The 13,519-nt window shown below is 38.2% G+C and overlaps 2 protein-coding genes across 2 annotated transcripts; one reads left to right on the top strand and one right to left on the bottom strand.

Moving 5' to 3' along the window:
- Positions 1-4,503: 4,503 nt before the first annotated feature.
- Positions 4,504-7,050, top strand: LOC141591880 (large ribosomal subunit protein uL13w-like). Its single transcript, XM_074412368.1, has 4 exons — positions 4,504-4,882; positions 5,782-5,898; positions 6,030-6,117; positions 6,684-7,050. The coding sequence occupies exons 1-4, from the start codon at positions 4,611-4,613 to the stop codon at positions 6,825-6,827; spliced, it is 621 nt and encodes a 206-aa protein (XP_074268469.1). The 5' UTR covers positions 4,504-4,610; the 3' UTR covers positions 6,828-7,050.
- A 532-nt stretch (positions 7,051-7,582) lies between these two features.
- LOC141590931 (uncharacterized) lies at positions 7,583-12,745 on the bottom strand. Its single transcript, XM_074411438.1, has 10 exons — positions 12,458-12,745; positions 10,961-11,302; positions 10,385-10,457; positions 9,998-10,110; positions 9,808-9,892; positions 9,407-9,479; positions 9,056-9,111; positions 8,478-8,543; positions 8,296-8,361; positions 7,583-8,041 (listed from the first exon to the last, which is right to left on the bottom strand). Exons 1-10 carry the CDS (start codon positions 12,646-12,648, stop codon positions 7,958-7,960), a joined length of 1,149 nt encoding a protein of 382 aa, XP_074267539.1. The 5' UTR covers positions 12,649-12,745; the 3' UTR covers positions 7,583-7,957.
- Between the last annotated feature and the right edge of the window lie 774 nt (positions 12,746-13,519).

The raw sequence follows: 13,519 nt of genomic DNA, 5'->3' as shown, positions 1-13,519 counted from the left end.
GCTTATCGTCATATGGTTGTATGCGGTTTTGTGGCGGATTGCTAAAGGTAGGTTTTCCTACTCAGTACTGTTGATTGTCTAGTATGTCGGTTGTATTGTCTAATTGAATTGGTACTGTTGTTGGTATTGTAAATTGGTTGTGGTTGTTTGTCTGTGGTTCGCGAGGTGCGCCCTCGACTGAGTGGAGTCACTTGCGGGAGTGACTTCACGCCCTTGATTCGCCCCTTGTGGAACCCGCCGCAAGAGGGGATGTGCACATTAAGGAACATGGGTTTGCGCTCGGTAAAGATGAACGGGACTTAGGTGGGAACGACTGCGGTCCCCCACTGGTGGTGTGGATTACTGGTTACGACCGTATTCTGGCAGGACTTGACCTTCGGGTAGTCAGAGGAGTGATGGGTGATTGGAAGTGGTGTTGGATGTATGCATGTTGTAACTAGTGTTTGTGTGGTTCTTCAGTTACTGACCTTGTGTGGTGTTGTCTGTGTTTTCCTCTTGTGTTGTGTCTGCCGTGATCCATTATGGCGAGCAGTCGGTCTTAGCAGGTATTGATTTGTGGAGCTTAGTTGGGTGCTGTAGAGGGCCGAGTCTATCACGAGTCATGGTATGGATAATATCGCGTAGCTGATAGTTGTTAACAGTTGTACCTTTTTCTTTGTTGAGTTAACTTGTAATAAACTTAATCGTTCTTTTATTGATGTTTGATATTTACTAGTCCTCGGGCAACCGAGATGGTGACACCCTTATATGCTGGGGAAAGTCTTGTTAAGGCTCCTTGGTAGATGGGGGTATTACAAATCGTTCCCGCAAATCATGTCCCCAAGACCGGCTAAAATTAATTGATATGCCAATATCCCATAATCAAAGCAAGATAAAAATTGAAGAAAGTGAATTTTGTAGACTTAAGGATTAAAAAAAATGAGAAAGCTCAAGGAAGAATGAATTAAAGAAAGGAATAAAACTTAACAAAGAAGGAGATGAGAGACTAGCGAGAGAAATTTTGATAATCCATCAAGAGAAATCTTAAGGACGAAGAAACTATAGAAAGAGAATGATGCTTAACAACGAAATGAAGATAAAAACTAGACTACAACCAACCCCACCCGCCTCAACAACCAACACAAACAACCACCTCCGAAAGACTTCGACCATGAGAGAAGAAAACCAGTATAATAAGGCACCACAACGATAGGTTATCAACCTCCGACCAAAGACAACATAAAGAAATCTCGAAAACTTAACCTGTGACTCGTCTTAAAAGCAAGTGATTGCATGGCTAAGTGATAAATTTAGCAGAGTGACAAATTGACAATTAATCCAAAAAGCAAACACATAATATTGCAAGGCTTAATGATAAAATTAACAGACAACTTGACAAATAACCCAAAAATCCAAACATAAAATAGGGTTTGAACAACCGAAGGTATGTATGCTCTTTCAAAATAAACAGAAAACACGGTATCAATTAATGGTAAAGATTAGAAAATGGATTCTTAAAGCCTCAAAAGAAAGAACAGAACTTAAGCAAATGAATCAAAAGACAGAAGTAATTGGAAGCAAATCACAATTAATGAAAAAGAGGTGATATAGAGGGCTGACTCAGACGATCAAACCAACAGAAGAAAATAGAGAACAATTTTGTGGTTTGTATTTGTAACCTCGCAAGTATAACGAGTGATCGTTGTAGATGTGGGGATCAAACTCAAGGGACGAAGAGTTATGGTTCTAAGACGGTTTAGTTACTCCTAGTTTAATTCAAGCCAATGACAAATAGGTTGGTAAGTAAAGATGAATTATGACTAAAACAAGGAAAACAAAAATAAGCAAGTAAAAGGCAAGATTAAACTCAAGATATTAAGAGACTAGGGTGTTTGAGTTCACTAGCGTAAGGTATGGTTGACTTATGGTTACAACTAGGGTAGTCTAAGACCGAGGTCAAGGAAGGTCTTGACCCCTCGGTGTGAGACGGTCCTCTAGGTTAGGTCGGATCAAACTCTCGCTCTAACATTCCCTAAACATGCTATTGTCACACACAACTTAACACAAGTATAAGCTCTCACCTAAGCATGCAATAAAAGATGAAGAACTTAAATGTGCACAAAAACAAGGCATTTACTCAAAGACTCCCCTTTGTATCAAAACCAACAATCAAACCATAAAGAACCTACAATAGCTCCCGTTTTACCCTAGTATGGCACCACTAATACATAATTGCAACAATAAACATAAAAGGTGAAAACTTTAGCATGAGACAAACAACGGAAAGCTTTTTAACAAATAGGAAATCAAACAAACATAAACATGTAAAATCGAAAGGAAATGAAATAAAGATGAGAATTATACCAATATTAATTAAAAGAGGAAACTTGGATTGATATAAAGAAGATGAATTTCTTCAAGTCTTCAAATTACAACCCAATAACTAGATGTAAACTATTGGAATGAGTAGATCTAAATTAAAATAAAGAGTAATTAAGTTATAATTAAGAAAATATTAATGCTTTGATTAAGGAAATATTGCATAAATTAGGGAATAAATTCGGATCTAGGTTAATGTGTCAAGTGAAATTAGGAAGGGGGTATTTATAAATTTCACACAAATTAGGTCAAGAATTACAAGGACTTGAAAATGCGACCAGCCAGTGGACCGATCGTCGGTGGCCTTCCCGGCTGGGAGTTCTCTGGAAGTTTTCTTCAATTTCTGGAGGTGTCAGGTGCGCCTAGCCGGGGTGCCGGCTGCAGGTGTGTTCGCCGGCTGGGAGTCCCCTGCATTTTCCCTTCAAAATCTAGAGTCATATATCAAGTGTACACAACCCGGTGGGCCGGCTGCCGGTGGCTCACCCATTTGGGAATCCTCTGCTTCATTTCCTTCTATTTTCTTCCTTGGCTCATGGGAAGGGCGCCCAGCCGGTAGACCGGCTGCCGATCGGTCGGCTGGGAGGCTCTTCTCGGCTTCTTCTCCACTTCTCTCCTACGCAATTTTCGCGACTTCCTAACTTGCTCCCATTTCTTCCTTTATGTCTGAATTCCTATAACGTGAGATACAAAATCATAGAACGAGAATTAGGGGGACAAAATGCAAGTAATAGGGCTAAAAACCGTCTCAAAATTGACCAACATGCATAGAAAAAAAGGAGAATTACGACCAATTAAATGCATATAAAACAACCTGGTACAAATCAAACCAACGGAACTCATCTCAACACACAAAGACAAATTGGAGGTTGAAGGAGAAAGGTGCAATTAAAAGGGGAAGCCAAAATTAACTCATGATCTAGGTGTAGGAACCGTCAGAGATCAGTTACAGGGGGCCATATCTCCAGTGGAACCAGAGGTGGAGCAGGGGTGGAAGGAGGGATGAAGCGGTTGTAGTGAATAGAAGACTTGGGGAGTTTGGAAAGGTGGAGAGAAAGAGGAGGATTTTAGAGAGAGAGTCTAACTAGAAAAATATTGTCCCCTGAAGCCCCAAGTAATGTAACTAATTTTATATTAAACGAGAAGTGAGAACCCCGACATGTCATCTAAAAGGATCGTTCTAAACTCGACTAGTGGATAAGAAATGTCGACCTTCTGACACTCCTTGGTGTGCTAGCTAATCACTAGCCCTATTTGCCTCTTGATAAATATGTTCCACCTTGACTACGTGGCTGTTACGGATTAAATGCTTACAGCGAAGGACAAGGGCACGGTGCGTTACTTACAAGTTGATCTTCACTAAGCATTCTATGACAATGTTTGTCTTTGTCTTACTTTTGATAATCATTTCATATGCGTTAAATCATATATTTCTCACATAATAAGCTACATATGTTATTTTAAGGTACTAATTAAACGTATTATGTTATTTGTGTTCTTTGATAAGTCGTAAATCTTAGGGTCTCGAAAATCTATTTAAGCTTAAAAGTGTGATTTAGCCCATAAGGCCCTGTTTGGGCTCACTAAAGCCCACACCTAGCTTGTCCGGTACACATGGGTCATTTTTGGTACCGTTGACCTACCCAAACCCACGCGTGCCCTACCCACGATCACTTGTAAGTCAGACTAGCCCAATAACAATAACTCCAAATGTATTAGTTTATTTTACGTGCATTACTTTATCACGACGCTTCAGAAAGTCTGTCATCCTTCTAAGATATCCATGTTTTAAGCTTGTGATATGATAACAAACTTGGCAAACAAGTCAATTGAGTTTGTTACTAATCATTTCTGGTTTAAAAGGATTAGGTTGAATTATTTTGGATCATTTAAGGATATTGGTTAGCACGCGACGATAAACATATGATTCAGCTCAGGTTGTGTCATTATTTTATGGTACGAGTCTATTCAAGCCTTACTTTGGTTGAAATCCGGATACAGATCAAGTCAGTTTTATCAGGCCTAAATCAATAAATAAACCGATCTCACACGATAATTATCGATTCTAAAAGAACCCAAAATACCTAACTAAATAACATGGGCCAAACAAAAACCCACATAACCCATTGATCCGTCCATCAAACCAATAAACCCTAGAAATCTCCCCTCATTTATTCACTCCTTCATTCATTTCCCTTTTCCCTTCCAACACAAAACAGCCGCAGAGCTTGGTAAACCTCCAGCATCAATCAAAAATGGTGTCAGGATCAGGAGTAATGTCGAAAAGGGTAGTGATAGATGCACGACACCACATGTTAGGACGCACGGCCTCCATTGTTGCTAAGGAACTTCTTTCTGGACAGAAAGTAGTTGTTGTCAGATGTGAAGAGATTGCACTTTCAGGTGGTCTTGTTCGTCAAAAAATGAAGTATCTTCGTTTTCTTCGTAAACGTATGAATACTAAACCTTCTCATGGTCCTATTCATTTCCGTGCTCCTTCTAAGATCTTCTGGAGAACTGTTCGTGGGTACGTATTCAAATTCTTGTTTAAGACCGTCTTATCGTTACCTTGTTTTGTTTCATTTTCGTAATGGGTTATTGAGTATATTTTGTGGGTAGTCCAATTTTATATGTTTGATTAAAATACGTCTCGAATATATTGAACAAACGTATGAAATTTGAGTGAACGAATGGAGTATGAGATTTAGTGATGCTTTTGTGTGAATGTAATTGTGTTGGGTTTTATGTTTTGTATATGAAATGCTGGAGAGATTTGGTGTTATGGGTCTGTAATTGTTCATCTCTATATTCGCTCTTAATTTCTATTAACTCTGTCCAAGGATCTATCTTTTAATAAAATGTAAACAAATGATCAAATGATTGAGTATTTTTCATCAGAAGAAGAGAATTTGGTATTGGATAAACGTGTTCCTTCATCTGTCTCAATCATTGGTTTACATTTGATTAAAGCCCCCCCCACAGAATATTAAAGGTAAACAAATCATTGAGACGGATGGAGTACATTTCATTGTGTTGCGAGTATTTTTCATTAGAAGAAGAGAATTGGATATTGGATAAATATGTTCCTTCATCTGTCCCAATCATTTGTTTACCTTTGATTAAAGTATCCCTCACAAAGAATATTGAAGGTAAACAAATCATTGAGACGGAAGGAGTACATTTCATTGTGCTGGTTATCATCTCTTGTATGAGAAGATTGTGTTGTGTTTATGTGTTACAATCTGTCACTAATGATATACAGAGTAGTTTGTTTTTATTGGGTATGTTTTATCTGCCACTGTGGTTGTTTTGAATTGGTCTTTGCGAGTGTGCGGTTGATTTGATCGACTTGTTGGGTTTTGGTTTAGGGTTGTTTTAATTGGTTGTCTGAGTTTGTGGGTGTGCAATGTGGTTGATTGTATGTAGGATGATTCCACACAAGACCAAGAGAGGAGCTGCTGCTTTGGCTAGGTTGAAGGTTTACGAGGGTGTTCCTCCACCTTATGACAAGGTCAAGAGGATGGTTGTTCCTGATGCTCTTAAGTGAGTTCCTTCTCGACCTCTCTCTTTTTCTCTCATTTAACAGAGCTGATCATTGACGAACTAATCTGTTCACTTGTCCAGTAACTGTCTATTTTTCTGATTGAATGATCGGTTTTCTGGGATTGATGCAGGGTGTTGAGGCTCCAGAAGGGACACAAGTACTGCTTGCTAGGCCGTCTTTCCAAGGAAGTCGGCTGGAACCACTATGATACCATCAAGGTATTTGTAACCTATATTCTTGATTGTTTGTTTCTTTGATTATGTATTTATTGTTTTCGCAATGTGTCTCAACTTTATCCTTGGCTAAATGTTCTGTCCTTGCCAATCTAACTTGTGTTGTTGTGCCTTGTTATGAAATTTTGTTTATTGCTAGCTTTTATTGATGATGCTGCTAGTTCTGGCTAGCTGAGTAGTCGTATTGTCATGATCCTTTTGAGTTCTTTCAAAACTCTACCGTCTAGAGTTGCTGAGATCCTGGCCATTTGTCTACATCTGCCTTAATTTTTTAGATTAGATGTTATTTCTTGCTAGCTGAGTTGTGTTGTGATCCTCTAGAGTTCCTTCAAAACTCTACGGTGTAGATTTGCTGAGATCCTGGCCATTTGTCTACATCTACGGCTAAAAATGTTCCACCGCATAACTTGGAAGCACAATTGTATTGGACCAATACGTGTTTTGGTGTTCTAGCATAATAGTATTCTGATTCCAAGCAAAGATTTTGTGTTAGTGTGTTTTGGTAGTGTCGTAACTTAGACAGCCCTGACAATGCTGTTTTTGGTAAACAGGAGCTGGAAGAGAAGCGAAAGGAGAGATCAAAGGTTGCCTATGAGAGGAAGAAGCAACTCGCTAGACTGAGGGTTAAGGCCGAGAAGGTTGCTGAAGAGAAGCTTGGATCTCAGTTGGACATTCTTGCTGCTGTCAAGTATTGATGATCTATGCGTGCCGTTTTGAGAAGGATAGACACCATTTCAGTTAATCTTATGTACTTCAGAGTTGTGTTTTTTGATTTTCTACTTTGTCAGATATCATTTGAATCTGCTTTTATTTGTTGTGCTCGGTTACTAAATGTTCTAGGTGAATTTTACACCCTATTTTGTGGTATCGACTTTCAGGGCTTCGACGACTTCCTAAATTTGGTTCTGTTGCTCTAAATTCTATTGTGTTACTGTCAACCTGAAACCGAAAAACTGAAATCTGAAGTAAACTGATCAAGAGTCTGTGATGATTAATTTTTAATGCGACAACTTTGACCAAAGCCAATTGGCCAGAATCTTATACTGATCTGTAATGATGATATTGTTGTCGATTAAATTACATTGATCAACATACTCATAACAGAACACCAGGAACGAACGAAAAAAACCTCTACAGCCGAATGTCAACAACTTAACATTTTGCAGTCTGCAGTGGTTGATTGCAGCAGCTGAGATTCAGAACTCGCATCAATCAACATACCCTCACCGAGAAGGTTTTAGCCTAGTAGTTAAGAACTTAAACGGATGTATCATGACAATGGTCACGTGTTCGAATCCCCCTCCCCAATATATTGTACTGGCTTGCCCTGCAGCTAACACCGAAAAAGAGGAGTATCTTTTAGTTTTTCCTATGCTTAATGCTTCAGATGGTATCACTCTCTATAACATCAGCCTGTGTCGTTTTTAAAGAGAAAAGTAAACTGCTTCCATATATTGTCTACAACATCATCCTGTTTTACACTGCGAAATAAAAATATGCAGAAATGACGGAACACCGTGAAACTTGGGTTTCTATAAAAAGCGAGAACAAAGATCAATATACTCAAATGATATAATCAATCCAACTGTTTCTTGTGGAAGAATATATTTCATCTGTGGCGATACAACTAAATAAGGTAGGGAGAGCAGGATGGCAATTCAAGAAAGGATAGAATTACTATCTACACTAAGAATGACTCCGCTACTATCAAACCTATGCCATTGAAATTACCACCGACACTAGGCATTGGTAGGTTTAAAGTGAGTGAATCTCGGTGCTCTACAATGTGAAGAATAGTAAAATGTATGGGGCCGATGCTGTACGTTTATGTCGAAGAATATCTTTGTCGCAAATAGAAGAATAATGCCGTTGAAGCAGCCACCGCGTATGGAAATATGGTCCAAATGCCCTGAATGGAGCAATAGAGATGGGTCAAAAAAAAAAAAAAAAAACTACACACAATGAGAGTATGAGACGACTAAAGATGGCAATGAAGCAAATCTAGACCAGGTCTCATTAGACCTAGACACGTGATCTTGAGTCTTGACCTTAAATTAGATTCAATCCGATGAGTCAACAACGGGTCTGGTGACTCTGGTCTGAATGTATTATCATCCTTACACGAGACCTAAGTAAATTTGCCATTACTGGAAAATCACTTACCACTACAGAAGCAACAGTTGCAACAGCAAACAAAGGGCGTTCTCGTAATAAAAATCCAATAGCCAGCTGCAACCACCAAAATCAAAATCCACACAAGATAAACCTTACCAATTCAGGAAGTATTTATAGTCAATGCAGGTATTCTCTGATTTATAAACACCAGTCAAGCCAACAACACTAACCTGAATAGGTAAAGTGACAAGACCACCACAGCAAACACCAGCAAAGAAACACTCAGGAGAAACCCCCTGTATTTACAACATCGTCCTCAGCAAAAAATGACAACTGAAGATCAAGAAACTATCATGGGCCCCGACACTAGGACTATGTGCAAAGAACCACAAATACCTAATTAGTCTCCCGTAATATTGTTCTTGCATGAACTCAACAAGTCACTTACACAATTATGAAGTACTCCCTCTGTCTCAGTCATTTGTTGTCTTATTCCATTTTGGGTGTTTCAGTCAATTGTTGTCCTTTATATTTTAAGAATGAATTTGATCATTCACATTCAAATTCGTCCACATGTCATTTAGTAATTGGCCATCTCTTCTTTCCTTGGTATTTGTGCCAAAACCGAAGGACAACAATTGACCGGGACGGAGGGAGTACCAATTATAACACGAAATGAGATTGTTATATGTATATTAGTATATAACAGTTCCATATGAGTTTCTGCGGTCAGCTTCAACCACTATGTTTGAAAATGAAAACGAGAAGTTAAAGCTAAGATTGACATTTGACAAAGGACGGTACTAACCATGGCTCCAGCAAGAAATGCCGTTGGATTCCTCACTCCAAGAGAGAAGCGCTCAACTGTATGAAAGCATGTCAAACATAGACTTACATATTGAAAAGTAAGACTAGATAATGAGAGACGAGATTTCTACAGAGAAGGATGGAGACACAACCATCAAAGACTAAGTTAAACTGTCGAAAAAAGCATTAGTCATGTATAGTTATCTCAAACAGTCCAAGTAAGCTTCATAACACATACTGTAAAAACAAATGTACCAAAGCAAAAACCGGAGGACGAAGAGGTCCCATTTCAGGAAGAAAACAACTGTAAACAAAGAGGAATAAAGTTATCGGTAAGTCCCAGCGAAATTACCAAAACCACTGAGATTGCCATATTTTTGAACAGCACGTGTAATCTTCACCAGCTTCTCTCTACCTATTCCTAACTGCATATATAAACAGGGCATCTATAAGAATTACAAACATAAAGAAACACCCACTCCATTCTTTTGGATTCACTACATTTACTAGAACGAGTTTTAAGGGAGAAGTGTGAAGGGTATATATGTCAAGTGGGTGGATAGTGTGAGCAGGTGGATGGACACTGGATTTCGAAATTTACCTAAATGTGGAAATCTAGTAAATTGGTGCGAATGACTCAAAAAGGAAAATGAATGTAGCGAATCCAAATGAAAGGAGGGAGTATGAAAGAGCTAGGAAGCAAGTAGCACAATGTTCGGCAATGAAGCATAATGTCAAGAAGACCAAGCAAACCTTTGAACACACATCATCAGAAGCTCCTGACTGCCTGAAAAGCTTCCCGACATAAAACGGTATCATGTCACTGATGCAAACTCCCCTGAAAAATTTTAGAACTTGTAAGGTTCATTCAAACAGGTAAATCTCTCTTGGCAATATGATGACTACAGTTATAAGCATAAGAAAGAGATAGAAAGTCAGTTACCAGTAAACCCACAAGACGGTAGATATAATGTATGGGCCACTTCTGGAGAATGATTCAGCAAAAGATTGCCATGTCCCATCCAAGCAAAGTTTCCGGGCTAAGGTTATGCCAACCTATTGTAAGAATGTCAGCAAGCTCTCAAATGAAGGTATGTACTACTCCCTCTATTGAATTGAGTTCACTACATTTTCCTTTGCGCGACATTTAAATTAATTCACTATATTTTTTCCATTATTCTCACATATATGTATTCCATCTCCTAAAACTTTGGCTCAAAAACAAGTGTAGTGAATTTAAGTGAATGGGGAGAGTACATGAATATGATGATGATCGTGGTATGTCAAATTCTTAGTTTGTAAAACAGAAATACCGGCAAAAAGGACAGACCCATATATTTAAGGCCTCTTCACTGATAAACAGCCCGCATCCAGCAGCCATAAGCAACCAAAAATAGACCCACCTGCACAATGCGATATTGAAGATCAAACGTTATGTCTACTTAACATAACAATTAGAACAACGTCGAACAAATATCCTGCCTCTATCTCTGCAGATAGTCACAGTTGCTTTAAATCAGTTTTTTTTTTTTTTTTTTTTTTTTTTTTTTATGTAGACAACTGCAAGTGGGATACAGAGTCTCACATTCATTATCCCCCACACCAAAAACGCCTAAAAAGGCAAGGTAAGCTAGCAGTTGAGACGATGGGCTACGATAGCATAGGTAAACTTTTACAGGGACAAAGGGAATAGTTGTTAATGCCATTCTTGACGATTATAGTGATGCAACAATACATGTACTAATTATTGGTTCTATGACATATTCATCCTTACTGAAGAATTGAAGCTTGATAACATGGTCAGGAAAATACTATACTCCGTTCCCCTAAAAGCAAACTGATGAAACTAAAGCATACAGTGTTTGACCGAACAATATACATATAGATTAAGGATCGTAATACACACCCTGGAGCATATTCTGGAAGTACAACTCTGTGACCAAACGCTTTGAACGAGAAGCCAACAGGTGCTGCCGAGCTGGAAGAAGATGACACGTCAGCTAGACGCTGGATTCCAATTCCAAGGGACGATCCAACATCTTGCTGCTTGAGAGTAATAGACAGGAAAGTTACAGTTGCAGCCACTCCCAGGCCAATTGCTAATTTTGCCACAAAATAATTGTCTTTGCCGTCATTTTCTAGCTTTTGGTCCTTTAGCAACTCATTCACTCTATCAACTTCATTCAAGGAATCATTAGAGTTTGCAGAATCATCAGCTCTGCCGTCTTGTGATTGAAAGCTTCTGATCCTATTTACATCAACCAAGATACGAAATATCATAATCATACAATATAACAGTCGAGGGGATAGTGACACTGAAAAGGAAATAGTATGTAATCAGATTAAGAAAGTTTCTAACTATATTTCTACTGACAGTACTTTCTAATTTCCTTAAAGTATCGAATTTGAGTGATACAATGCAGCTTCATATGGCTTCACTACAACACCAGCATTTACATGTGACAGGAAAACGGTATAGTAAAACCATGTCAATATGTTCCATCAAGCATAAGTAACTTTCTTCCTTATTAAATCACTTTTAAAGTAAAACAACACAATAAACAGCCAGCAATTACACTAAACCCTAAGAAAGTCACATGTCACAGTATCAAACGACAACATGAAGGAAAACTAAGAGATTACTCTTAACCGAGCACATAGCTAAAATGGCCGACTGGACATATAACCAGATGATAAGCACAAAACCCAGCTACACTATATTAGTACATTTTCAGCAACCTATTGAGCTACACCACATAATAAACCGCCTAATTCTGACAACAAATGACAAACAACATAACTCTGTTGCCTCAAAGGAACCTACCTATTTGAGGACAAGGGTGTCAAATATATACAACCTTACACATACGCTCAAAAACATGATGAAAATTGCGTTGAGAATTGCATCAATCGGCTATTACTTCACAAAATAAAAAGCGATGAAAATAGTGAGTCAATAAAATAGATGAGATAACTATATAGTTTTCCTCAATCACACTTGTTTTTTATTCCCTTAGCTTTCTATATCCTTCTTCTTTTCTTACCCTCTCAATTTGTCCTCAAATCACTCACCTTTTTCCATTCCTGCTGCTATTTAAACAACTTCATGTCCATGTTAGCCAACCCCAAATTCAACAATCATCCCATTACCCTTACTCATCAAGGTACCTTTGCAAAACCATCCAATCATACAGACATACATACAAATAATTAACATACATTGGCGGAGTCAGGATTTCTAGGTAAGGGGCGAAACAAGTAATGCAGTAAGGACGTAAGGTAAACTCGAAAAAAATTCGGAAATTTTAACTAAAACTTTTATACCCCACTGCATACATATATACATACATGAGTAAAAATGTTAGTAGAACAGAAAAACAAAGAAAAAGAAAGCGAGAGATACCGGAAATGTGAGTAGTTGGGAAAATGAGAAGAAGAAAAAAGAGGCCTTTTGCAGGAAAAGGGAATAAAGCAGGCATTAGAGTTGTTTGAAAGCTTGAGTAGAGGAGAAATGGAGACATGGGTAGTTGGTAATATTGAATGTGGAGCTACAAAGGGTCCATGAGTGAGGACTGCTGCCATGGAAGAATACATTTCTTATTTTCTTTGCATTCAACCTTTGTAATTTCTAGTATTGACGAGTCAATACAACAGTTGAACAAACTGACCAACAGAATTGAAAGAAAGGGGGTTGGTTATATTGTGGTAATTATTGTGTAAGATCGTCTTATAAAATAAGACCGTCTTTAGAAGTCTTATTTTATAACTTGTGGTGATCTGGTGAAGGGAGTTGAATCTGAAGTGCTGCCATACGCTAATTAAGATAGGAGTTAACAATTGATATCAATTAATTAACAATTAGTCTTAGTACAGACGGATATATATGTTTAAAGTGAAAAACAGGTCAAATATGCTTAAAATGGTGATATTTTTAGGCTCCACCATGCAACTTGTTGCTTGTCTTAGGCTTAAAGTGGATGGATATTTGGTCCGTCTATAACTATAGACGGATATCTCCCGTCTATAATGAGAATTTGTGTTTAATTAATTTGTTTGGTGTTGACCAAGAGTATCCCCTACCGACAGCGGGGGCAATCTCCTTCGGGTTACTGAAGACAATTTAATAGGTGTAATTAATAAGATGACAAAAAGTAGAGAAATTTCCGGGAGATAGGTTCAAGCCTGTCAAAGAGCAATTTTGTCGAGTATTTATCGGGAAGTTTACTTGTTATACTTGGTTTGCAGGTTACTATATATGCCCGAGGATCTACCTGGTGTACCGAAAGTAACGATTATGGATTCCCTCGTCACAAAAAAAAAAGGTAGAGAAATTTGGGGATGGTAGTAGAAACTAGAAAGTGGAAAGGGCATGTTCCTTGAGTTGGAGTACATGCCACGGAAACATTTTGTGATTTTTGATACTTGAGAGTTTATACCTGTTTTAGATTTTTTGAGGTTGTCTTGT

Source organism: Silene latifolia, chromosome 7, assembly GCF_048544455.1.
Source record: "Silene latifolia isolate original U9 population chromosome 7, ASM4854445v1, whole genome shotgun sequence".
In the NCBI taxonomy this organism is placed as follows: Eukaryota; Viridiplantae; Streptophyta; class Magnoliopsida; order Caryophyllales; family Caryophyllaceae; genus Silene; species Silene latifolia.
This window is presented reverse-complemented; position numbering and strand designations above follow the sequence as displayed.